The sequence below is a fragment of the Peromyscus maniculatus genome, chromosome 2, assembly GCF_049852395.1.
Source record: "Peromyscus maniculatus bairdii isolate BWxNUB_F1_BW_parent chromosome 2, HU_Pman_BW_mat_3.1, whole genome shotgun sequence".
In the NCBI taxonomy this organism is placed as follows: Eukaryota; Metazoa; Chordata; class Mammalia; order Rodentia; family Cricetidae; genus Peromyscus; species Peromyscus maniculatus.
The window spans coordinates 144,757,323-144,783,056 of NC_134853.1; the positions used below are offsets into that span (position 1 = coordinate 144,757,323).

At 45.6% G+C, this 25,734-nt stretch overlaps 2 protein-coding genes across 5 annotated transcripts in view; one reads left to right on the forward strand and one right to left on the reverse strand.

The window, feature by feature from the left end:
* Window positions 1-24,109, reverse strand: part of Ago1 (argonaute RISC component 1) — a 33,149-nt gene extending 9,040 nt beyond the window's left edge. Inside the window, exons 1-13 of one of the 4 annotated variants that reach the window (XM_006980078.4) lie at window positions 23,975-24,109; window positions 19,189-19,372; window positions 16,578-16,698; window positions 15,979-16,160; window positions 15,447-15,583; window positions 15,076-15,210; window positions 14,855-14,942; window positions 14,115-14,262; window positions 9,959-10,078; window positions 9,468-9,590; window positions 9,200-9,333; window positions 5,520-5,704; window positions 149-308 (exon numbers count right to left, since the gene is read on the reverse strand). In XM_006980078.4, coding sequence (XP_006980140.1) covers window positions 149-308; window positions 5,520-5,704; window positions 9,200-9,333; window positions 9,468-9,590; window positions 9,959-10,078; window positions 14,115-14,262; window positions 14,855-14,942; window positions 15,076-15,210; window positions 15,447-15,583; window positions 15,979-16,160; window positions 16,578-16,698; window positions 19,189-19,372; window positions 23,975-23,999 — 1,742 coding nt within the window. In that variant the 5' untranslated portion in view covers window positions 24,000-24,109. Of the gene's footprint in view, window positions 1-148; window positions 309-5,519; window positions 5,705-9,199; window positions 9,334-9,458; window positions 9,591-9,958; window positions 10,079-14,114; window positions 14,263-14,854; window positions 14,943-15,075; window positions 15,211-15,446; window positions 15,666-15,978; window positions 16,161-16,577; window positions 16,699-19,188; window positions 19,373-23,974 lie in introns of those variants that run through there. The other 3 variants (XM_015998657.3, XM_015998659.3, XM_015998658.3) reach the window with 3 other exon arrangements.
* Window positions 23,726-24,872, forward strand: LOC121827508 (uncharacterized). The gene is made up of 2 exons (XM_042272609.2): window positions 23,726-24,389; window positions 24,681-24,872. The coding sequence occupies exons 1-2, from the start codon at window positions 23,819-23,821 to the stop codon at window positions 24,845-24,847; spliced, it is 738 nt and encodes a 245-aa protein (XP_042128543.2). The 5' UTR covers window positions 23,726-23,818; the 3' UTR covers window positions 24,848-24,872.
* The last annotated feature ends 862 nt before the right edge of the window (window positions 24,873-25,734 follow it).

Here is a 25,734-nt window from a genome sequence, read left to right on the forward strand (position 1 = left end):
AAACAAAATGGTGAGGGACTGAGTCTTCCCTGGCTGGTACCACCCAGACCCCATTCTAGTCTCCTCCCTCTTCTGTTGCGGTCACTCTGTCTTTTCATCAACCCACAGCAGGCTACCTAGACAATAGCAAGTGAATAAGAGTTCATACCGCTGGTGTGGGACGAGGATGTTGTTAATGCCACCGAGTTTGACATTGATCTTGAGGCAGAGGTTGGACAGAGTCTGAGGTGAGGTCTTAACCACATTCTTCACTTGCACACACTGTGTTGCCATTCCCAAGAGTGTATCTCCAACACGTTTCACTTCAGCTATGGGCAGAGAGAGAGAAAACTGATCAGTGCATTCGGCAAATTTACTGAAAGTCTACTAGATGTCATACCTATATGAAGTTCTAGGGAACACAATGACTAGAAATATAGGGTTCCTGGTCCTTATTCTTCTAGTGCTTAATATCTAATACTAATCTTTAAAACCACAAAAAAAATGTAACAGTGGTAAACAAAGCTATAAAAATGTGTAAGAGGGGTCATAAGGAGCATATGATAATTGAACTGAAATCTGGAAAGGAGGGGTTTCAAAGAGGGCAGTCCCAGCAGAGGGGAAACATAAATGATGGTTGACACCCACGACCCCAGCAACTGGGAACTGAAGCAGGAAGAGCATGACTTTAATGGTAGCCTGAGTTCCACAGTAAGAGTCTCAAAAGAAAACAAAACAACAACAACAAAAAAGAGCAAGCAACAGTCTATCTGAAAATAGTAAGGTATTTTTGAGTAATTCAGAGCCAAAAGAAAAGAATGTGACTGGTGCTGAGCTACAGAAAAGTAAGGGTAGCTTACTCAGATAGGTAGTTGAGGGGATGGGGTCTTAGGAAGTGGTACAGTGTGTGTTTAACACCAGTGAGGGGCTGGGTCAATCCCTAGCACAGAAAAAGGCAGCCGAATTGTCGATAAGGAAACATATGAGTTCAAGAGATATCTAAGAACTTAGTTATAGACTCTATGCATAAGGGAAATGAGCTTTTATGGATTATTTTATTAATAAGTTTTTGGTTTAGTACAGAACAATGGGTTTCATTATGATATTTTCATACATATACCTTGTTAATGGATTACTCTTAAGTCTTTAATTTTCCTAATAGAAATAGATCATAAATTCTTTGAGTTTGAAGCATAGTGTGGCTATAACTAGGCAAACAGTCATAGTAGTTGGAAGCTTTTCTTTTTTTTCCCAATTGCAAATTTGTGCAATACTGAAGTACAAGTAGTAATTGAAGGCATGCTCTTGGTGGGTCACTAACAAAGATGGAATTCAAAGAGAAGATAGTTTTAGAAACTCCTGGGGCTAGGAAGCCAAAAAGTCAGCAGTTTAAAAAAAAAAGTTGAAGAAAGCCTTGCATTTGCAGAACAAGCCAAAGAAGATGAGTGCAAAGGAGGAGGGTTCACCAGAGACAGGGGAGCCCAAGGCAGGGTAGTAGTGTGAGTACCAAAGGAAAAGAAGAAACAAGTAATTAACAAAGTCAAATGCAGCTGAGAGATCGGGTAAAATGAGAAACATTAACGTTCTTTGTATTTAGTGATACTGAAACAACAAAAAAGTTTATAGAAACAAGAACTGTTTTAGTGATACATAAGAGTGAAAAGTTAGTTACAAATCTTTAGAAATCAACATTCAGAAAAGCCAGACAAAACATCTTTTTGAAGACAGCAGAGAAACGCTAACCACACAACTCAAGAGACTGGAACTTCAGAGAGGGAGGAAATCTCACAGCCATGAACTATCCACATTCCGCAGATAATGTCCCCTGTATCCACTTGCTGACTCTAGGAGTGAACAGAAGGCTGAGATTCCAGCCTCAGCAACAGCAGTGGGCAACTGCCAGGGACAGAAAAGCGGCAGAATATTTGCTCTCTTTACATTTAGATTATTTCCAAATGGCAACATGAAAAACAAATTAAAGAAAACAAAACAGTATCTTCAAGCTGGACATGGTGATATATACACAACAGTAAGTTTGGTTCCAGCATCCACGTCGGGCAACTCATAACTGCCTATAACTCACATGCTCATATACAGGCACACATACACATACTTTAAAATGCAAAAAAAAAAAAAAAAATCTTAAAAGAAGAATCTCAAATGGCTGAAAGACATTTAAAGAAATGCTCAACATCTTTAGTCATCAGAGAAATGCAAATCAAAACGACTATGAGATACCACCTTACACCTGTCAGAATGGCTATGATCAAAAACACTAATGACAGTCTATGTTGGAGAGGATGTGGAGCAAGGGGAACACTCCTCCACTGTTGGTGGGAATGCAAACTTGTACAACCACTGTGGAAATCAGTATGGCAGTTTCTCAGAAAATTGGGAAAAAATCTACCTCAAGACCCAGCCATATCACTCTTGGGCATAAACCCAAGGAATGCTCAATCATACCACAAAGATACATGCTCAACTATGTTCATAGCAGCACTATTCATAATAGCCAGAAGCTGGAAACAATCTAGATGCCCGTCAACTGAAGAATGGATTAAGAAAATGTGGTATATATACACAATGGAGTACTACTCAGGAGAGAAAAACAATGACATCATGAAATTTGCAGGAAAATAGATGGAACTAGAAAATATCACCCTGAGTGAGGTAACCCAGATTCAAAAGGACAAACATGGTATGTACTCACTCATAAGTGGATACTAGATATAAAGCAAAGAACAATCAAACTGCAACCCACAGAACCAGGGAGGCTACCTAGCAGGGGGCACCCTAGCATGACTACGGCTTATAATAAGTTTTAGTTTTGCCCAATCATGGGGTAAGCTTTAGTGAAACATTTCACTATTAGGATAAGAATTTGTACTGTATCAAGCTGATGAAAGAAAATGCTGGCCATACTTTCAGGAGGGGAGGCTAAAATCTTTTTAGATTATGGATTAGCCTATAGAAAAATGTCTGCTGTAAATCAAACAGTGAAGAAGAAGATGAATCTCACTTCCACAACTTAAGTAAAACATAGCTCTCTGAACAGATGAAGATAGGTCTCTTCTGTATCCCAGAATCTAATCAATATTTATATGTATAATTCAGCTATCATTTGGCTTAAAAGGGCTTATTGGGAAATGTTATCATTTTTACTATTTTCTACAGAGAAAATATTTTACTGTTTAAAATAACCCTGGACTTTTGAATTATAACCTGTTTTTATGTTCAAGCTATCTGTGTGTTATTTCTCCTACAGTTGTACATAAAATGCTTTTACATTCAAAAAAAGGACAAATAATAAAGAATTGTATTACATGAAATATATAGAATATACAAATTTATAGAGACAGAAGGATTAGACGTTATCTCAAAATAGAGAAGAAAATATAGAGCAATGATTTCCTAAGTACAGAATCTCTGTTTTTGTGATGGAAAAGTCCCACAAATGGACAGTAGTATCAGGACATAATATCGTGAATATAATAAATCAATATAATTAATGTAATTAATGAATATCATAAATAAAATTATTGAATGAATACTGCAAATGTAATCAATGAATACCACAAATTAATTAATATGAGTATAATTAATGAATATCATGAGTGTAATTAAAAATTAAATGATTAAATAATTAATTAATTAGTTAATTTTAAAAAGGAAAAAAAAAAGCCAAGCATGAAGGCACATGCCTTTAATCCCAGCATTTGGAAAGCAGAGGCAAGCAGATCTTTGGATGAGAGGCTATAGTAAATTACAGCCCATCCAAAAAAACAAAAAACAAAAAAGCAAAACAAAAAAAGGACATATATATCCTCTAAGTAAAACGATGACAACAGAAAATAAGTATAATTTGAACTAGGTTTTGAAAGGTGGAGAAACCTTAAGGGTAAGATGGGCAAAGAGAATATTCAGACAGTCTAAACAAAGGGGAAAGGATGGGAGCAAAACACAACCAGAGAGGAAAGGACAATCACAGCGTGATCGTTTAAAGGCCTGCTCTTGCCAAGGCCTCCCTAGAAGATGCTTTTACATAACCAGCTCAGCAAGCCTAGAGCAGTTTGGCGATCCGCCTCAGCTGGTACACTGGTATAGAAGGACAGGGATTGGGATCTCATTTCAGAGCAAGTGACTTTACAGTACGTTTGTTACGTGAACAGTACAGGAAAAAGGTGAAAGGTTACACAACATCAGGCCCCGAAAGTCCTTTATGCAGTACCGAATGAGGACCAGTGAAGTTTGGGGGCTTTACTGTTGTTTTTAAAAAGTCTGATCTTTCTTCCTTGAGAAGAAAGATTAGAAAAGATGATCAATAAACCTGCAGAAAGAGAGAGGACAAACAAAAGGGAACTGAAGAGAATTCAAGAACTGGTTTTAAGATAATAATAGTACTAAACTGGGTGGTGGTGGTGGTGGTGGTGGTGGTGGTGGTGCACGCCTTTAATCCCAGCATTCAGAAGCAGAGGCAGGTGGCTCTTGGTGAGTTCAAAGCCAGCCTGGTCCACAGATGGAGTTCTAAGACAGCCAAAGCTATACAGAGAAAACCTGTCTGAAAAATAAAAAACAAAACAAACTACACACACACACACACACACTATCATATTATGGTAATAGGTAATGGCCAAAGCAACCAAAATGAGTGAGAATATCAATAAAAGACAGATAGAAGGAAAAGGAAAGAAAATCTTAGAATACCAGGCATTCCTGGTAATGACAAAAATAGAGACAGGAAATGTATCCAGAAGTCAAAGGAAGAAGAGAACAAAACCAGGTCCTCAATCCCAGACCTGCCTGAGGAGGAAAGTAGACAAGACAGAGGGAAGCAAGCTAAAAAGTAAGAGGCTGCTGAGGGAGTGTGCACAGAGAATGTAAAAACAACTCTTTCAAAGGGAGAAAAGCAATGGGAAAAAAATGCGTAAAGACATTGCAAAACTGTTGCAATGTGCTTCAGGACAGTTAATCTGCAGATGTGTACAGGCTGAGAGGCATGAAGTCCCAAAGGTACCAAAACTGGATGAGAACAAAACCAGAAGTGAAGGAAAAGGACAGCACAGTTTCTGAAGCAGGCAGAGATAAAGGAGAAAAACGGAGTAAGAGACTTACTGTCATTTGTCAAATGAGAAAGAGGAAACAAGGAGAAATATTGCAAAAAGCCCAAGCTACTACTAAGCAGAAAAGTAGCAGATGCACCACATGTTCAGCTTGAGCTCCTAACATCCTAATAAATAACACACTCCTAAGTGACAGCTACCTGGACTGACCCACCTCTGTATCCCACTACCCCAGCCTGCCAGAAAGGCCCTGTCACAGAGGGGCCTAGGAAATGGGATGGAGTGTAACAGGTAAGTAAAACCAAATGACTCAATTGTTCAGACAGAATATTTTTCTGACTTAAAAAAACAACAAACAAAAATCTGACATTAGTGAACATCTCTGGCTAAAGCCAAAATCCTCCACTGACTCCTCCCTAGAAGCCCCTAGAGGGCAGCTGTGAAACGAATCCCATCGTCACTGTCCCCGGAGAACTGTACCATACACTGGCGTCTTCCCCGGCAGGATGACAATGATGAGCTGCAGTCCCGAGTAGGTGTTCTTGAGATGTCGGAACATGGGCTCCACGCTGTCTGCACCTTGTGCGTACTTGCAGAAACAAGGCTGACCCTGGATGGGCATCCCCGCATCCTTGGAAATCTTCCGCAGCTGGTCTGTGAAGTTCCTGTAGCACAAACATGGTCATGGCAGGGTGTGATAAACCCCACTGAATCTGATGGACCAAATGCCTCCATCTTGGGTGTTCAGCACTGTGAGAGTCTAACATGAATGATCCAACCACAGCTGACGTAAAAAACTACATTTATAGTAGAGGAAAAAAGACAGAGCTTGCTCACTAGAGAGAGCACTAAGGGAGCTGAAGAGAACAGACAAGGAACCTGTGGGAATTCTCAGGGCTCTTGTCTTTCTGTGTGAGTGAGACCTGTGGATATCTGTACTCCATTACATGTCCACAGGGGAAAACACACGCACGCACGCCTAAGTGCAAGGCTCTTGTGCCCAGAGTAAAGGAGGGTCTACCAGTGATGAAGAACAGAAGGTGCTCAGGAAAAGATGAGCTAGGCCCCTACTCGCTCACTAAGGCCCAGGGCCAGTCATTACGCAAGCCTATTTCCTCTGGCTCTAGGCTTTATCCTGAGAAAGGCCGCAGAGTTGGTAAAGTGAGTGGATGTAGTACAGTAAAATAACCAAGTCACATAAATACACAAAAATGAAAGGCAAGCAATTAAATTTGTAAAAATCTTATCATTTAAAGTAAATCAATCAGCAGTGAAGTGCCTGTCTGGCATGTACAAAGATTGGATTCACACTCAGCACTGAAAAACTTAATTAATAAAAGCAGTAATCAACAAAGAGAACAGAAATGAATGTTTCAAAAATATATACCACATATATATCAATGACAGTTCAGGATGTATTTTTCACATATTTAATAAAAATTACATATAGATACAGTATATTTTATGCAAGTTTAAAGTCACATATACATCCATAAAAAATGGGTAAGAAGATTATAATATGTTATTTTTTAAAAAAATCTTTTAAACAAACAAAAACTAATAAATAATAACATTAAAAAACCCCAGGGGAGTCCTTGCCCTGGAGGAGGTGGGAATGGGGATGGATTGGGGGGAGTGCAGGGGAGGGGGAGGGAGGACAGGGGAATCCGTGGCTGATATGTAAAATTAAATTAATTATAAAATTAAAAAAACTACCCTACAATCTACAGGTCTCAAGGCACACATACACTCATAATCCCGACATTTGAGAGTGAGTCAGGATGACTGCCATGAGTTCAAGGCCAGCATGAGAGATACAGAGTAACACTCAAAAACGGAATGAATGAATGAATGAATGAATGAATGAATGAATAACTCACTAAAAGCTAACCGTTGCCTCCTGTAAATAAGAGGGCTTTAATGGTCTGCTAACAGCTTTCTTCCTTTACTCCGCTGCACACAACTGTAGTATAAGCTGCCAAACGTTCATCAGTCGTTTTCCCAGACTTCATTACTGACGGGTCTTTACTTCAAGAATGAGTATTCCCTTCCTTCCCTCCAATACCAGACTGTGATCAGGATACTATGTCTAATGCTCGGAACCAAAAAGTACTCCTAACAGTGACCCAGCTACAGTGATAAGGCAGACAAAAATCAACAGACCTGACTATGTTCATCCATCACTGACCAATCTCCAACTCCCCGGGCCTCCGGCTCCCCCAGGCTTCGTGAAAAGGATGCTTTTCTCTGTGCTGAGCCCTATCTATGTCCTCCTCTAGACTTGGGAGCTTTTGCTTCATTTATTTCCAGAGTTTCTAAGTTCTAGTTCCAACTTCTACTTCCTATGCATAGTCTCCCCAGAGTCTCCTCTGTATGCCATAGTTTTCATGGCTGAAAACTCAGGAATCTCTCTCTTTGGCCCAGCACCACGCACTGTGAGGTACCACTGATCCAGATCCACAGTCACGTTTTTATGCCCTGCATGTAGGAGTCACTGAGAGAAAAAAGTGCTTGATGCGCTGAACTCCTCCAAACCTGAGATCCCAGGTGTATCAGTTCCTGGTAAGCCCAAGAGGCCGAAGCGATAGATTTAAAGACATAAGCAAACAACAAAACACCTAGACAAGCACAGGACAAAGGAGCAGAAAAGAGACCGAGCTACCAATGAGATTACTGTGCCATACAGGCAAAGAGCTGGGAGCCTTCCAGTGCAGCTACAATGCCAGACCAGCCTAGACTAAACCCGACGGATCCAGGAAAGGAGACTAGAAAACAAATAAGGAAACCAAAAACTCCAGTGAAGAGAAATGACCATTATGATGGTGGTGGCTACGTGTCTGTGTGTGGTACGGGGAAGGGAGGACAAGGGCCTGGAAGGTCTGGATCCGGCAGGAGCTGACAGTAGTAATTCTATCAAAGACACAAAGGGCACAAATCTCCATTACCCTTTGTCACAACCAAAATGGTCAGCTCCACTGACCTCCCCACTACCAGAATACGATGATCCAGTTCTCATCCACAGAGCCACCGCTTAAAAGACAGCAGAAACTGAATCGCACCTTTTATGTATGTACACTTATTGGTATTTTAAGCTAACTCAATAAAAACCAAAGACTGTAGGAAAAGTGTCAAGTGACATTTCTATTTACTTATTTAGTCACTCAGGTCATTACTTCTCTAACCTGTTTCGTTAAGACAGACAACTGTCTTTCTCTTCCTCGCTGCCATCTACTCCCAGCCTCAAGGACGATGATGGGCCTCTCAATTCATGTGCACCTACTGCAGGTCACTTGGATCTCACTTAACTGTGTACTGAGGAGCACAGCTCAGAGGACCAGCTGCTGGTCCTTGACAGGGGGAAAAAAAAAAAAAGCTTCTAATTAGAAATGTAAGTTCCGCAGCTCAGATCTGATTGGATCGTAACTCTGACCCTTTCCTGATGCGTACACTTTGGTCCCCAGAGGCTCACACACTTGAATGCCTGGTCCCCAGTCGGGAAAACTGTTTGGGAAGGAGGAGTGGGCTTGTTAGAGGTGCGTCACTGGAAGGGGGGCTTTGAGGTCTCAAAAGCACATGCCATTCCTGTTGGCGCTCTCTCTTCCTCTTGCTTGATCAGATGTGAGCGCTCAGCTATTGCTCCAGCGCCATGCCTGCCTGCCTGCCGCCATATCCCTGCCATGACTGGTCAGACTCATCCTCTGGTACTATAAGGCCCAATAAACTCTTATTTATAAGTTGCCTTGGTTGTGGTGTTTTATTATGGCAATAGAAAAGCAACTGAGACACCACCTACTCGCTACCAAGATGAAAGAACATAAAATAGTCACTTAAGTGTAATGTTAGCATAAACATGATAGTTATTACTACTACTACTTATTACCAATTATGATAATTAGAACAATAAAATGACTCAGGCCTCCCTTAGGAGAGTCATATCCTAAAATTCATCTCTGATATAGATATGGCTCCTGAAGTCTTCTGACTACATTATGCACAGAAAAGGATAGGCAGAAATGAGAGTCAGAAAAAACAAAGTAAACAGAATTAAAAGAGAAAAGGCAAATCGCAGTTCAATCTTGACCCCTAGAGATTATGGAATCAACAGCTCTGGGATCCTTCCCACCCACCCAAACCCAAACCCAACACTCTTCCATCCTTACTTGAGCACCTCTTCTCGGCACTGTTTTTGGGGTGCGAAGCAGGCGATGGCCCAGACTTTGATCTCAATCCCATTGTAGAACTGTTTCCCACGCATGTCCCAGACTCCTTGGTTGGGCGTGGCAATGGCCCGGTTCTAGGGACAGGCAGAGGGGGCGCCCAGGTGAGCCTCAGGAGAGCCATGTGAGAAGGGAGCAAAAGCCCCTAAGCTGTGCGACCCAACTCCCCCCGGAGGCCCCAGAGATGCTGTCTGGCCCTGACCCTGCTCACCCGGCCGCCGTACTGCAAGATGGGCGCCGGCAGCACTCGCCCCGTCACCTCCGTCATGTCGTCCTTCACTTTGATCCCAAACTCCTGGATGTAGGGATCTAAGTTGTAGCTGGCATTCTTCATCTGCAGGGCAAAAGAAGGGGATCTCAGGAGACCAGCAGCTTGGCAATACTGCTCACGTTCTGGGTCCCAAGGAGAGAGCCCTGAAGAGAAGCTGAGGCTGCCAAAAATTAGCCCTAAAAAGGGGTGGAAGAAATAGAAAATGAAGGGAGTGGAAGTGCAAACGGGAGCTGAATTAGAACGGAGGGAAAATGAGAAAGAAGTAGCTACAGGCTCAAGAAGCAAGAGCAGCCCTGCAAAGCCCCAGACACATCCAAACAGGTTTCCTGAAGGACGGCCTTGGTGGACCGACCGACCAGTAAGGCATCTATGCTCCCAAGGGCCCCAGAGGCTCAGTGAACAAGCATGCATTGCTCAGCAGTCCCACTGACCAGGCGACTGATCTCCTCCTGTCTGTCTGGGGCCGACCTAGCTGTGGCCTTTATCATGGTTGAGGTCTGGTTGTCAGTCAACTTCTTAATGCACCGCTGCCCAGCCACGATGTTACAGACCTGGGGAAATGAAGGGACAAGTAGTCATGGCCTGAGCACAGCCTGTCCTTATCGAAAATGGGGAGAAGGGCTACAGTCGTTGATACAAATACATGCGACCAAGAGTTTGCGATGCAGGTCTGTGATCAGGTCTCAGGTATTAAATGAGAATAATTACAACCCCACAGGGTGTCCAGGGATTAAATAAAACACTTACAGAGCTGAGCACAGTTCTGGAACACTGCACTCAGTACATTATAGCATACATTATTATTTACTCAAGGACTAAGTACACAGCTCTTTTGAATATTAAAAACCCAATATAATATAAGCAAATCAGATTCCTATGGCAGTTCTCCAGTGGTGGCAGGAAGTATGCTGCTCCGTCTGCAACCAACCAGGAGGAGCAAAAATAGCTAAAAGTTCCTGAGCCACTGAGGTATAGAAAGTACAGGAACCATTATTTCCTTTTTTTCTTTTGTGTGTGTTGGGGACACGGTGTGTGTGTGTGTGTGTGTGTGTGTGTGTGTGTGTGTGTGTGTGTGTGTGTGTGTGTTGGGTATGCTTAGAGACTGAACTAGGGCTGTAAGCATCCAAAGGAGGTACTCTACTGACTGAGCTGTTATCTCTAGCCACAGAAATCACTATTTCTATTGGCTGGCAGTATTCTTTATTAGGATGAGGACCATTCTGCTACTTGGCTCCTCTGTCTGTACACAAGATGGAGATTAAAAACAATGCCTAGGGGCTGGAGAGATGGCTCAGCGGTAAAGAGCACTGGCTACTCTTCCAGGTGACTAGGTTTTCAATTCCCAGCACCCACAAGGCAGCTCATGACTGTCTGCAACTCCAGTTCCAAGGGATTGACACCCGCACACAGAGTATATACATGCAAAACACCAGTGCACATCAAAAAAAAAAAAAAATGCCTAGTGACAAATAAAACTTAGACTTCTAATCAGGACACAGGGACAGGAAAGTTTATAATGGAGTAGAAAGGCAGCTGGTCTCAGGAGACTTGTTGAAGTGAAGCTCTGTACTTTTAAATGATGTCACCTTGGGCTTGTCTCTTAACTGCTCTGAGACTCAGCTTCTTTCATCTCAGCTATGATTAAAAACAAATAAAAATCACTAGCTGTCTCAAGATGCTGTGAAGTCAAGAAAATGTGTAACTTGTTCTGTATGGCTAATGTTCTGTAGGGCTGATGTTCTGTATGCACTGGCTTTAGTCCTGGCTCCCAGAGTTCACACTAATGGAAAGCCAGGTCAAGGGCACCTGCTTTTAAATTCCACATTTCAAAGCCTACACATGAGCACCCAGAATTGTCGAAATTGACTTCCTAAAGATGCTTTCAACTGTGGCACCCCACAGGCAGTTCCAGCCTCAGAACCTACACTGCCAGAAAGAAAAGGACTGTGGCGAAACTGGAACTCTGTGCAGTGCTGTGGGAATACAAAACAGAGACGCTGCTGTGGAAAACGGTACTGTGATGCCTCACATTAAATATATGATTACCACGGGAACCATCAGCTCCACTGCCGGGTACGTACTCAAGAGAAGAGAAAGCAGAGTTGACAGGTGTTTGTACAGCTTTGTCCACAGCGGCGTTATTTACATTTACTTGCTACTCAAGTGTCCATCAGCATTAGAAAATATAAATCAAATATGGTATACACATACAGAAGTGTATTACGCCTTAAAAAGAAAGAGAATCCTAACATACCACAACATGGATAACCCTGAGGACATCATGCTAAGTGAAATAAGACAGTCAAAAGGATAAATATATGTTTATACGTGCATAAAGGACCTAGAGGAGTAGTCAAGTCCTAGAAAGAGAAAGTAGAACAGGCTGCCAAGGCTGAAGGGGAGGTTGGTCTTTAAAGGGTTTAGTTCCAGTTCCAGATGAGGAACATTTTCTGGAGACAGACAGTGATGAGAGTCGAACAACAATGTGAATGTACTTAATGTCAGAGAATTCTACACTCAATGGTTGAAACGGTAACTTTGATGTTATGCACAGCTAAAAATTTGAAAAAGATTGATACAGGAATGAGCTGACCTGAACATGAACAAACAATTTTGCTGAGTCTCAGAGGCCTGAATAACTGCTTAAGGAACACAAAGACCTCGGTTGGTGGCCCTGGTTATTCTTAGCTCCCAGCAGTGGAGCTTGAAATGATCCACATTTTCTTACTTAAACCTGCCATGGATTTCCAAAATAATTCAAATAAACCTCTCCTGACTAGAAACTGGAACTCTCATTCACTGCTGACAGGACTGTGAAACGGGAGACAAATCCGGCAGCACTGAGGGCGTTAACAGTCATGTGTAAGTTTACTCTGACGTATGTCTTCAAGAGAGATGAGAACATAATCAGAGCAACAAGTCAGTGAATGCTTACAGCAGTACTTCTTTCCTATCAGCCAAAAAGCGTAACACAAATGCCCGTCAGTGAGGAAGAAACAAAATGATGTAGCTACATAAAGGAATAACACCCTCATAGCAATGAGGGTGAATCTTGGAACAATTGTGCTAAATGAAAGAAACCATTCACAGTCAGGCATGGTGGTGCACACCTTTAATCGCAGCACTCGGGAGGCAGAGGCAGGTGGATCTCTGTGAGTTCGAAGCCAGGCTGGGCTACAGAGCAAGTCTCTGGACAGCCAGGGCTACAGAGAGAAACCCTGTCTCAAAAAAAAAAAAAAAAAAAAAAAAAAAAGAAAGAAAGAAAGAAAGAAAAGAAAAAGAAAAAGAAAAAGAAGCCATTCACAAAGGACATAGACTATATGATTCTGTTTATATAGTTTGTCCCAAACAGGCAAATCCACAGAGATAGAAAATAGCTTAATGGTTACTAGGGACCATTAGGGAAAGAAATACAGGCTTTCTTCTGGGGGTGATAAAACATCCTGAAATTAAATAGTCATGATGTCTGCATAATTCTATGAATATACTAAGTACCACTGAATTATACATTATCACATTTTTATAATGTCAATTATGTCTTGATAAAGCTATTAAATCTTTTTATATCCTACAGCCCTCTGCCCTCAGAAAGACCCAGACTGTCTTGCTTTAGACATTGGTAGCTGTTCCTACTGCCAGGAAAGCTTGTCCCTGCTATTATTACAAGGATAACAGTCATAATTTGGGGCTCAGATCAAATGTCTCCTAAAAGAGGCTACCTTTGACAACAATAACTAAAATAGTTCCTTGACCTCCTCACATCCTTACTTCTGTTCCTTGACCTGCTTTATTACTTTTTCAGCACTCACTACCATTTGAAACTACATTCGTGTTTATCAATTTGTTGTCTGTCTTTCTAGAAGAATACAAGTTCCATGAGAGGAGGGACCCTTCCTGTCTACTTAATTTCTGTATTTCTAGTACCTAAATCTATATATAACATATATTATGAGCTTAATAAATATTTGTTAAATAAGCAACAATACAAGTCAAGGTATATAATTATGTAAATGATTCATCTTGAAAACTATTGTTTCACATAAATAATATTGTTTAAAAATTTCAGCTTGCAGCACATGTCAGTTTGGCTGGAACTGTCCCTCGAGACCTCAGTTTATATCTCCGAGAACATATTGCCTTCACCCCCTTCCCATGTATCAGCTGCTATTAAACAAGCCAGAGCTCTTGCTTTGCTTTCCTCTCCCTTCAGTCTCATTTTCTGGAACCCTAGAAGTTCAAAAAAAGCTTGAGCTTTAAATTTGTAGAAGCCGCTTGGCGGTGGTGGCGCACGACTTTAATCCCAGTACTCAGGAGACAGAGGCAGGCGGATCTCTGAGTTTGAGTCCAGCCTGGTCTACAGAGTGAGATCCAGGACAGGCACCAAAGCTACACAGAGAAACCCTATCTCTAAAAACCAAAAAAAAAGGGAAAGAATTTAGCAAGCAGGAAGTCTATATGTCACATGAAAACAACCTTGAACCTTCCTAGAAATCATCTTTCCAAACTTGAAAATGAGCAGGGGAGACTATGACTGGCTCAGCAGAGCCGATGACCAGTGTCAGCCGAGCCATTCTCTGGTAGCCTTACCTCCAGGGGCAAATAGGTATGCTTCTGTTCTTGCCCGACTTGTAGGCAGGGCAGGTGGGGGTACTTCAGCTGAAGGTTATATTTCTGCTTGAAATACTGTGCCACGGTGCACTCCACGGTCTGTCCACTCTCCAGCTGCAAGGGGAACCTGTTTGGAGGAAGAGAAGGAAGTATCATAATTCAGCATCCAACCCTACCTCTCTACAGCCCCAGCCGAAGGCTTCAGGCCTCACTGCATCCTCTTTGGTCACTGCCACTCATGGGAAAGCAAGCGAGGGCTACAAGGCTTCACTGGACAAGCCCACAGATTTGATGCAACAGTCAACCGCATCTGACTCAGCTGTACTTCTAAAGCCTGAACAGAACAGATACTAAAGGTAAGAGTCCAACAGCCTGGCATCAAGAAAGGGGATGGCATCTGATGATGTTCCTACAGCTAACCCAGGGATCCTGACCTTAGCTTTTTTCAGGAGGAAGAATAAATTGAAATGTTCTCTATTTACGGACCCAACAGTATTGGTGGACCACGCATGCTCTATAGCAAAGGTCCAAGGAGGAAACCAAGAGCTCAAGAAGGTAAAACTCATGGGGATAATCAAGCAATCCGGGACTCCCATGGCTTCTCTCCGAGCACGGGCCAGTGCACGTCTTATTCTGAAGCACAACACGAGAAGGGAGTGGGTTCCCGAGCGTGGCCCTCGGCTACCGGCTGACCGTGCTCAGCCATGCTGCCAACTTACGTCTGATGACTAGCAGGGCGGCGGGTAACATTACACACGCGGTATTTCCTCTTCATCTGTCCACAGTGGGTCACTTCCACCTTCAGGCCTGAGAGACACACACCACTTGTCAAGGTTGAAACGGGTTGCTCATGGTCCCTTGCTTGGCCTCTCCCAGGGAGATTTCCTCTTAGGGTCAGAGAAGGCAGCGCTTTCCCTTCCCCATGTGAGTGGGTCCTCACCTTTGATCTCCTTGGTAAAGCGAACACGCTGGGAATCCGTGAGGGGCTTGGGTTGCTCATCTATGTTCCTGATGTCCAGGACCTCACACATGAACTCAATCACTGGCTGTGCTTTGTAGAAGGCAGTGGCAGAGACTGTAGGGACAGGGGAGAGATAGATTGGCTCAGATGCTTTCAGAAAAAAAAAAAAAAAAAAAAAGCAAGCATTACAATTTATACCCTCTTCTTTACGGGGTACCAGGATAGGGGCAGGGTATGCCAGGGCTGCAGGAATTAGACTAGGAGTGTGGCTGCAGAGTTGGGAGGGATGAGGCTGGGACTGTGGTCACTGGATTCAGGGTGCCCCTGGCTCCATAGCTCTCCCAACTCACCATCAATGTTGAGCATCATCTTCCACATGGCAGGGCGCACAGACTGGTGAAAGCCGAACCAGACCTCGCGCCCACCCCCCAGCGGGTGGTAGTAGCCCTCAGGCGGTGAGAAGAAGGAGCGGCCCACAGGGGTGTACCTGGCAGGGACAGGCAGAGAACTGGTCCCTCGGGCACAGGCCCCCACCCTGTGAGGCATCCTGGGCACGGAGGAGCCCTGGCCTGGAAGGCAGGACACCAGGGCTTTAATGCCAGCTCTGTTCTTGGGCCAACAGTAAGACTGACCTTGTACAAGTTTCTACCTTTTCTCTGCCCTGCAGGGATAGACGGAGTGAGGCTATAATAGTATCTAAGGATAGGGCCAGGGATCTAACCATCTAAATGTATATATATATATACTTGCCTGACACATGGTAGGGCCTCAGTTTCTTTTTCCCAATGACACACTGTGGGACCTTAACACGCACTCCCTCCCTCCTCCCCCAGCAGCAGTTTTGCCAACACCTATAGCCTAGGTAATAACTACACTCAGTACCTCATAGATGCCAGGTGCCTCATGGCCACATCCAGGGCTTGCACAGACTCCAAGGGCACAGGGATCTGGCCACTGACCAGGGCTTCATGCAGCATACGCCAGCTCACAATGGCTAGCCACTTGATGGAGACCTTAAAAATTCTATCTTTCCCTTCCCCAGGGATTGTCACCTCAAAGTCAACCTTCAGGACAGAAAGAAGAAAAGGGTCACTATCACATTCCCCCAGACGAGTCCGCCCGCCACACTCACTGTCTCCCACTCCACAGATCTGCCATGAGGCTTCCCTCAAGTCACCAGGGGCTCACAAACAGACCGCAGAGTAAAGCACACACCCCTCTTTCCAAGGATGATGTCCAGTGCTGCTGGCCCTCTCAACCTGGAAGAGAACCCTTTGGGTCTATTTACGTCTGATCTTGGTCTGTTTGGGGACAGGCACACAGCACACACTAAGTGTCAACCCTGAGCCGTCATGCTCCCAAAATATACTTTCCAGCACGAAAGAACACAAGGCTCTCTGGACTGCCAGACTCGAGCTGGCTTCTGTGAGCTCCGTTCCACGGCAGACCCATCCCAAGCCTGGCCTCATCCCTAGCCTTACCCTCTCGTTGCCAATGGGCAGAGCTGTGACGGTGTAAATGTTCTTCTTTCCATCATACACAGGCTTGCGGTCCCCAAAGATCTGAGGCTTGAAATGCTGGACCATGTATTCCACCACCTCCCTGTGGAAGACAGACGGGCATGGGGAAGCTGAGTGGAAGCTTCAGGCTTCTGGAAACAGGTCAAGCTTCAGGCAATGTCCCGTCTATTGTGCTCACTCCTAACGTCTACTCTATGACAGTACTTCTCAAGCTTCAGCATGCCTATGAGTCGCCAGGAGGTTTCATTACAATCAGCTTCTGATTGTCAGGTCTACAGAGTAGCTTGAAAACCCATATTCTGACATCCTAGGTGATGCTGCTGGTCCTCAGATCACCAAGACCCTCACAGACCTTCGAGGGGAGAAGGGCTCGTTCCCAGGTCTACTCTGAACCTTCCACAACCTCTAACTCCCAGTCTGTCAAGCAAAAACAAAAGGGGAAATATTTGAACTAGACGAGAAGTAAAATAAACTGTAGAATGAGTTCATCTCTCCAGCTCTCCGGAGTTCTACGACTGTTTTCTCTCCGTTTTCACCTTTTCCCCCGTCTTACTTCGTGTGTTCTCCTATTTAGTTCCCACAGCCATATTTTCAAACTCTCAGCCACCCAACTATCTGACCATTCCACTTTCTAAACCTAAACTCTTATGTACTGCTACAATACAAAACACACAGCGGTACATTAGAAACAATGGTAAAACACATGGTTTCAATTCCAACTAGGTCAGTGCTACTCAGAAATTCGTCTTGGTTACTTACGTCCTTCATAGGCTGACTATATGAAACCTTTCCCACCAACTTCTAACTGCCTTTTATCAAAAAGCAGCTCTAATATCAATTAAAAAAAAAACAACGCCGGGCGATGGTGGCACACGCCTTTAATCCCAGCACTCGGGAGGCAGAGCCAGGTGGATCTCTGTGAGTTCGAGGCCAGCCTGGGCTACCAAGTGAGCTCCAGGAAAGGGGCAAAGCTACACAGAGAAACCCTGTCTCGAAAAACTAAAAAAAAAAAAAAAAAAAACACTGAACGGCAGCTAAGGCCACTTTGAGTTCACAAACACAAACATGCTTATAGGCACCCATCCTTCCGCTAGCATTTGAAACACCCTTTTCATATATTATTATATATGAGTTTATTAATATATACATTTCATAGATTATTATATACATAATATAACCCTATTTAAATTCTTTCATTAGAGAAATACAATTCAAAATTAGAACAAGATACAAGTATCTACTTACCCATACACAAAAAAGAAAAAGAATTGTCTATACTAATTTGGTGTAAGTATATGCAATAGAACTTCTGAATTCTTGCAGGTTGGATTGAATGAAAATTGGTTTTATTAAAATCAGCTTCTGATTTGCAGGTCTACAGTGTATCCTGAAAACCTACACTCTGACATCCCAGGTGATGCTACCTCTAAAAACTGACAATGTCTCAATTTAAACAGTCTTGTACCAGCAATCCACTCCTAGGATTTTATCTTACAGATATACTCACACTCAGTGAAAATATGTATCTTTATATAGTAGTTAATAGTTTCAATCTTGTAGCAAAAGTTTAGACTCTATGTAAATATCCCTCAATAAATCAAGCAAGTTATACGGCCATTCCATGGAATATCTACTGTGCTACACAAAATAATGAGGCAGATCTTCACATGCTAGAACATACTATTTTCCAAAATATGTAGCTAAATAGGAAAATGGACAATACAGAACAAAGCATATAGGACTGTACATTAATATTACATATACATATGTTTATGCACACACAGAAAAATATCTGAAAATACACTCAAGATTGTTTTAAAAACGTATTAGGAGCCGGGCAGTGGTGGCGCACGCCTTTAATCCCAGCACTTGGGAGGCAGAGGCAAGCGGATCTTTGTGAGTTTGAGGCCAGCCTGGTCTACAGAGCAAGATTCAGAAAAGGCTCAAAGCCACACAGGGAAACCCTGTCTCGAAAAACCAAAAAAAAACAAAAAAAAAAAAAAACACCAAACAAACAAAAAAGTGTACCAGGGACAATATTTTTTCACTGCCAATTCTTAAGGTTTTTAATTGTGAATATGGTTTTCAAGTAATAGTAAAACAGTTTGATCTGCTTCTTCAAAGACTAATCCTTCCAACTATGCATCCCCCAACATTCTCCTGCCTTAGTAAGAATATCCTGCTTATTCCTGCCATCTCTGAACTTGCCTTTTAACCTCTCCTTCTCGACTAGCTCCTTTACCCAATTTCGTTCTTAAAAGTTGTCTACTCAGCCGGGAGGTGGTGGCGCACGCCTTTAATCCCAGTACTTGGGAGGCAGGGGCAGGTGGAACTCTGTGAGTTTGAGGCCAGCCTGGTCTACAGAGCGAGTTACAGGATAGGCTCCAAAAGCTCCACAGAGAAACCCTGTCTCTTAAAACTAAAAAAAAAGAAGTTCTCTACTCATCCATTTCAACAAATGCTGAAATGTGCTAGGTACTATACTTCACTCTTATAGTGTTCTCTAGCCAACATGTTCCCTCTTTCCCTGTTTAATAAATTGGACTTGGAGCCATCCATGTGCATCACTTACCGGTTGACTCTGCGAGGACACTTATCCGGCTTGATGTCCACCTCATAATGGTAAACGTCAATCTTAGGAATGTCCACCTCAAAGTAATTGGCCAGAAGCTTGATTGGTTTGCCCACAGTGCCAATGCCAGGCCGGCGAGGTGCCTGGAACACCTGCTGCAGGGGAGGCAGGTAGGCACCTGCAGCTATTAAGACAAAGAGGCCAGTGAGGACAGAGTCTGGCAATCTTCTAACTACTAGAAGGCCTCTCAGGCCCAGCCCGACCAGGAGTGTGGTCTCTTTCCAGTTTCTTAACCTAGCAGGGGCCTTCCTTCCACTAGCTCAGACACTCCCAGGCTCATTGGTTTTTCCGATGCTTTGCTCCATTTTGATTCTTGTTTTAAACCTTTCTTCAGTTAGGAAAATGTGTATCTTAAACCTCATCAAGTAAATGTGTAATGAGTTCCTATCACATGAAGGAGAAGGGACCAAATCTGGTTCCTAGCTCACAAAACCCTTTCTTCTTTCTATGGTAGATTGAGACACCTGTCTCTACCAGGTATCTGGCAGACGAGAACATTCTCTGCTAGGAGACACTCACGTCACTCATCACCATCCAGAACACAGAATGGCATCAGGACTTTGTAACTATACCCTCTGTTAATGTGGATAGGAGAACGACCCCGAGAAAGCCGGGCTGGGGGTGGCAAGGCCAGTGCCTGAGACAGGGCTGAGATGTGGAGTGTGCTTGGAGCTGGAGGGAGATAAAAGAAGACTAGAGGGGTCGATAGTATCTGGAAACTAAGAAAATGAAGAGAGGCTGGCCAGGGCGGGAGAAAAAGGCTTGAATTGGTCAGAAAAAGGAGTGAGGCCTGCAGGCAGGGCTAGAGAGTTGAGGGATAGGGAAGGAACTGTCCAGATGAAGGATGGAGAAGGAGCAAAAAAAAAAAAAGCTGACATGAAGAAAGAGCTAGATGCTCTGGGAAGGGGAAGAGTAAGGAAGACACTGAGTCAGGAGAACAGAAGACACTTTCCATGCCTCACAAATCTTCCCACACAGAGGGTCCAAACAGCAGGAGGGGATCAATTTCAAGACACAGGGGACTCTTGGGAAAGGGCTAGGATAGACCAGCATGACTGCTACTCCAATCTCCCCCCCCCCCCCCTCTCTCTCTCTCTCTCTCAGTGTGTGTGTGTGTGTGTGTGTGTGTGTGTGTGTGTGTAAGTGAAGCCTTTGTCCTCAGCTACTATTGTTCTTGCCAGTAGAGGACCAGCCCAGGTAGAAGGAGAGAGAGAGGGATAAACTGGTCCAGAACCTCCTCCCTTAATAGACAGAGAAGACTCGGGGCTGGAAAGGGGCAGGAGGGCAGGGAGCGCATCTTCATTCAGCAAGGGTGTCAGGAAGAGGCCAGAACCAAGTGTGGGAGGTACACATTTCCCAAAGCTGAGGTGCCTGGTCTCCCTCTAGCCACCCATCAAGTCAGCCCCAGCCCCTTTCTGCAGAGGGAAATTCTAGTCCAACCCAAAGGCCTTCAGAACCCAGCTACAAGGGAACTGAACTACTCACACCTATCCCAGAAAGAACGGAACAGATACTGCAGACAAGCCCACGGGCTGACAAACACCCCTATCACAGACAACCTGCCCTTTCAAGTCTACTACTGTTCTACACACACCCCTCCCCATCCTCTACTCAGTGTTTCAAAAGAAGGGGCCGTGCCTGACTCGGTCGCAAGCACCAAGGTATTCAGTACCCTCCTATGAAACAAGTGAACAAACACACCCATAGGCATGCCCCAGAGTACACAGACATGCTCACAACTGTCCCAAACAATCCTAAACCTGTACAGGAGAAGCGGTTGACCCCTTTGCTAGGGGGATACCTTCCCCTCCCCAATTCTGGGGCTCCATTCGCCTTTTGTGTCTCCTCAACTGGGAGGCAAATCCTGGGAGAAAGACATCGCTCCCCCTGTAGCCCCCCAGAACTAGGAGCTGGGCGGAAATGATAGGGAGTGGGAAGGACATTCCCCCTCAGCGCTTTCTCTCCCTCAGAAACGGACAGCACTCCAGTGCTTCAGGGCACTCTCCTCCCCAGGATTCAGGGAAAAAGAGGCACACATCTCCAGTTCATCCCCAAACTAGGAAGCCAGAAGGAGAGGACAACTACCCCTCTGCCATTCTCTGCCCTGGAAAGCCCCACAGCGTGTACAGTCTCCACTCCCCCCACCTCGCCCTGCCCCCAGCTTTTAGACCGAGAAAGGAAGACACTTCCCCTCAAACCCAGACAGGGACAGACGGCCACTTTGTGATGCAGATGAGGGCCCCAGCACAGAGGACAAAGCTCCAGCCTAGGGGGAAAGGGGCGGGGCCCTTCCCTGCAGACAAAAGCAAGAAGGGAGGGGCCCTGAAAATGACACTCCCCCTCCCCCATCCCCAACCAGCACTGCGAAGGAAAAGTAACAGACCTCAAGGCCCAGGCTCAGGATTCCTCCCCAACAACTCAGAGGCTCACGCCATCTAAAGAACCTGACTGACTACTCGAAGGGCCATGCACCCTTGGTAAGTTAGGCGGTGAGTAAGAAAAGACTAAGAGACCAATCTCTCCAAAAGTATTTGTCCACAAACATTAAACACCCACATGCATAGACACAAATTACAGAATATGCACATGAGTTTAACCATATGTTCACACTTGAATGTGATCCGAGTCAGTTAATAAACATGCACTCTGTGTCAGGGCCTCCATGCGCCAGGCAACTGCTGCTAACACGGAGAAGTCGGAGGGTATCTCCACCCTGAATGCGCTTCCAGGCCAGTGCACATGCCTGAACACACCTGCACATTGAAGGCACATCTGGACATGAGCAACACTGTCTTAGTTTTGAGCTTCTCAGAACAATATTTCAACATCTTCCAAGAGAACAGTGTTACTGCCCGGTCCCAGAAGGAAGCAGTTATGGCGTCTCCATCAGAGTCCCCAGGCTGAATTTCGATGACATCTTTTGATGAGGCAAACTCTATGCCACTAACATTTTCCCAGTGATACAGCTGACTCCCGTGCGTCAGCCCTTCTTCACCTAGAAGCTCCTTTCCCGTGACAAACAAATCCATTTCCCCAAAACTCACTAGACAGTCATCAAAATAAAGTCATTAGGAACCTAGGTCCACGAATCTTCATCAGCGTGTCTGGACGTGGGTGGCCTAACCACCCTACTCTAGCCCACAGGTTGTTGGTAGCGGTCTCCAACCTAGAAAACTAGAATTTGCACTCTACCTTACAAGGCTGTTTGTGTTTGGAGGAACACAGTCACTACAACACATCACAGATCATTGAATCAGAGACTTGGCAGAGTTTTAAGATCAATACCACTGGCCTGAAAAACAAAGATGTTTCCCACAATCTTTAAAAAGTAATCTACACGAAAATCCTGTGGCCATCTCCACACCTGATGGAAGGAGGTACTGAGAGATATCCTAAAGGATTCTGGGTCCAGATTGTCCTTTCTACTACAGGGTAAGAGACCTAGAACACCAAAGGTATCGTAAGTCCACAGTCTTCTCTGGGCAGCCCTGCCTCAGTTTCTCCTCTATTCTTATCTACTTTTCTCCTGACTATAAATAGGAGAAAATAAGTTAGGGCTACTATCACGGTCAACGCTGTAATCAAGCCCCCACCCCCAACAACTCGTTTCTATTAGACAGACTAGCTTGGTAACCTTGGGTCTAATGGCATGCCCCTGATATGGAAAAAGATCCACCGCGAAACAGGCGTCACAAGAATATAGAGAGATTACACTGTAACATAAAGAGCCAGTTCAAGGAAAAGGACGCTCTCCTTGGATTAAAAGCTCCATTTCTCCTCAGTAGTGGTCTAAAAACTTGAAAGCCATGTGGGCCTGGTCGCTCAGTGACCAACACTTTTCTAAGGCCTATCTTCAGGGAGAACCAGCTCCCAAAGCATGGCTTCGGTCCCAGTCTTTGCTCGTGTGGCAGAAAAAGGCGCTCTGGCAGTTTACCTCAGCCCATTCTTTGGCAAACCGCTACTGCGGGGCTTAAGGACCAAGTGTCAGAGACCCCAAGACGGAGATGCAGGCAATTTCCATTTGCACTCTGCCAACAGAATCTAAGAGAATGCACACATCAGTGCGCTCCTTTTCCCAAGCCAAACAGGGCAGAGGAGGGGTAGGGGTATTCAAACAGCCACGCCCCCACCACATAGGGCAGCCCTTTAGGCTGGTACCTCCGCGCATGCTCCCGCGCCACCACTCAAGTGCCCAGCCTAAGGGGGAAATCCCGGGGCTTAGATCCCCACCCACTGCCCCCCTGACCCTCACCCCCGCTTCAGGCCCAGGCAGGGCGGAGCACGGAGCCCAGCTCTGGCGCCTTCTCCCTAGAGACATTAGCTTAGCCCGGCCCCACACGGCCGAGCCCCCGCCCCTGGCAGGCGGTAGCTCCAGGCCCATCTGTGTCGCCCCCCTCTTCTCCTGGACACCTGGAGCCCGCCCCCCTGCCACCTGCCGGGCCTCCCCATAGGCCTCCCCAGACCTCACGGAAGGACTCGGGTGCATTCAGGCCCTTCTCCCAGATTACTTCCCACCCTCGGGACTGCACACTGCTCCCTAGGACAAACAGCCCGGGTCTCCGATCTTCACATGGCTCTCCGCCGGAACTGCACACAGCCCCCTTCAAAATGGGGCCCCCCTCGCCCCCTGAGCGCCCCTCTCCTCACTCTGGAACCATGCTTTTTCCCCGCGGGAGCCCCCAGGGCTTTGGAACACACACCGCTCCCCGCTCCCGAGGGCCCTTACCTGCTCCCGAGGGTCCCGCTTCCATCCCATATACCCGTGTGGAGGACAGGCGGCCGGGAGACTGAGGAGTCCAGCGTGAGGGGCCTAGGTGCCTCGCACTTGCACTGCTCGGGCTCCCGGGCCGGGCTCGGCTCCCCCCCGAAGCCCGGCCGCTCGCGCCGTCGCCCCCGCAGCCTCCGTTGCCGCCGCCGCGGAGCCTGCAGCAGCTCCCCCTGCGAGCGCCGAGTAGCTGCCAGTGCGCAGGCGCGACCGATGGGCCCAGGGGGCGGACGGGAACGAGTCAAGCGGGGCGCTCGACGGCAACAAAGGCCAATGGAGAGGGGCGGGGGCGCGGGGCCCACGCAGCGGCCCCTGGCGGCCACCCGAGGCCGTGCAGCCTGGCGGGAGGGCTCCGGTGGCGGAACCGCGCAGTGGCGTAAGTGGGGCGGGGCCGGGCGACACCCCTTCCCCGGCTGCAGCCTGGGGCCCTGTCTTTTCCCTAAACAGGTCCCTGGGAACCTACCCGCAGCCCCCGCCCTCGGCGGCACAGAGCCTGGTTCCCACCTTATTCCCCGGCCCTCTTCCCCTCCAACTCCCCATCACCAAAGGGGCCCTGCCTCCCACCTCTCCCAATCGCCCTCATCCTCTAAGTCTTGACTGCCTCTGCGAAGTCAGTATTTCTGCGTCCCTTGTCGCTGATCTCACTGACAACCACCCTCTCTTCCAGGCCGTGTGCCGGGCGCTGAGACCATAGAAGTGCTAGAGACCTTGCCTACTCTGGAAGATGTCACAGTTTCAACTCGTGTAGAAACAGAGCTCTCTATCTGCAGGACCCGGGAAGCACCTGCCTCCACTTTCTCATCTGCAGCATTTTCCTCTTACCAAATCACTTAAATGACGTTTTGCGTCAAAACCCAAAGGCTAATTTTCCATTATTTCTCTGCAGCATATGACACTATGCATCTTTTATTTTTTTAAGACTTTACTTGGCGCCTTCATTTTCTTAAATCTCCACATGCCTGTCCTGTACAGCTTTCTTTAATAACTCCTGTTGTTTTGTTCACTGTAGTTCCAACCTGAGTTTTAGTCTCCTCTTCCCCCTCTCCCCTTCACGGCTACAACCACGCTTAAAGCCCAAGTATCTATATCTAACCACGGAGCCGCTTCATAGTCCCTACTGTCTGCTGGACAGCTCCAGCAGGATCTAACTTCACATTTAAGTCCAAACCTAACCCTTCCCTTCCTCCCACAAAACGTACGTGCTTGTCCTATCTCAATGAATGCATCTTCATGCCAAAAATGTCTCCCTTGCCCATTTGCCCTATTTAACTGTGTCTTGACATGCTTGCCTCCTGAAGCACTCTCAAAATCATTCCCTGTCATTCTCATAGCACCCATACCTTGTGTGGGTACGTGGGTACTCTCCATACCAGAAACATCACACCTACTTCCTTGGTAATCTCAAATATCATTGGGCATATCCTTCCCATTTGGTCTGCTGCACTCACGGGATAATTATAGTGAAACTCAGTTCAAACATCACACACACACACACTTTTTTTTTTGGAGACAAGGTCTCGTTATGTACCCTTGGCTGGCCTGAGACTTGTTATGTAGACCAGGCTGGCCTCCAAATCACAATACCCGGTTTCCTCTGCCTCCCAAGTGCTGGGATAAAAGCTGTGTGCCCCCAGACCCAGCTCCTGTGTATTTTCCAAGTCTGCTTTACACCAGATACTATGCAAAGGCCTAGGACGTAGGAGATGGACCGTGCTGAGACT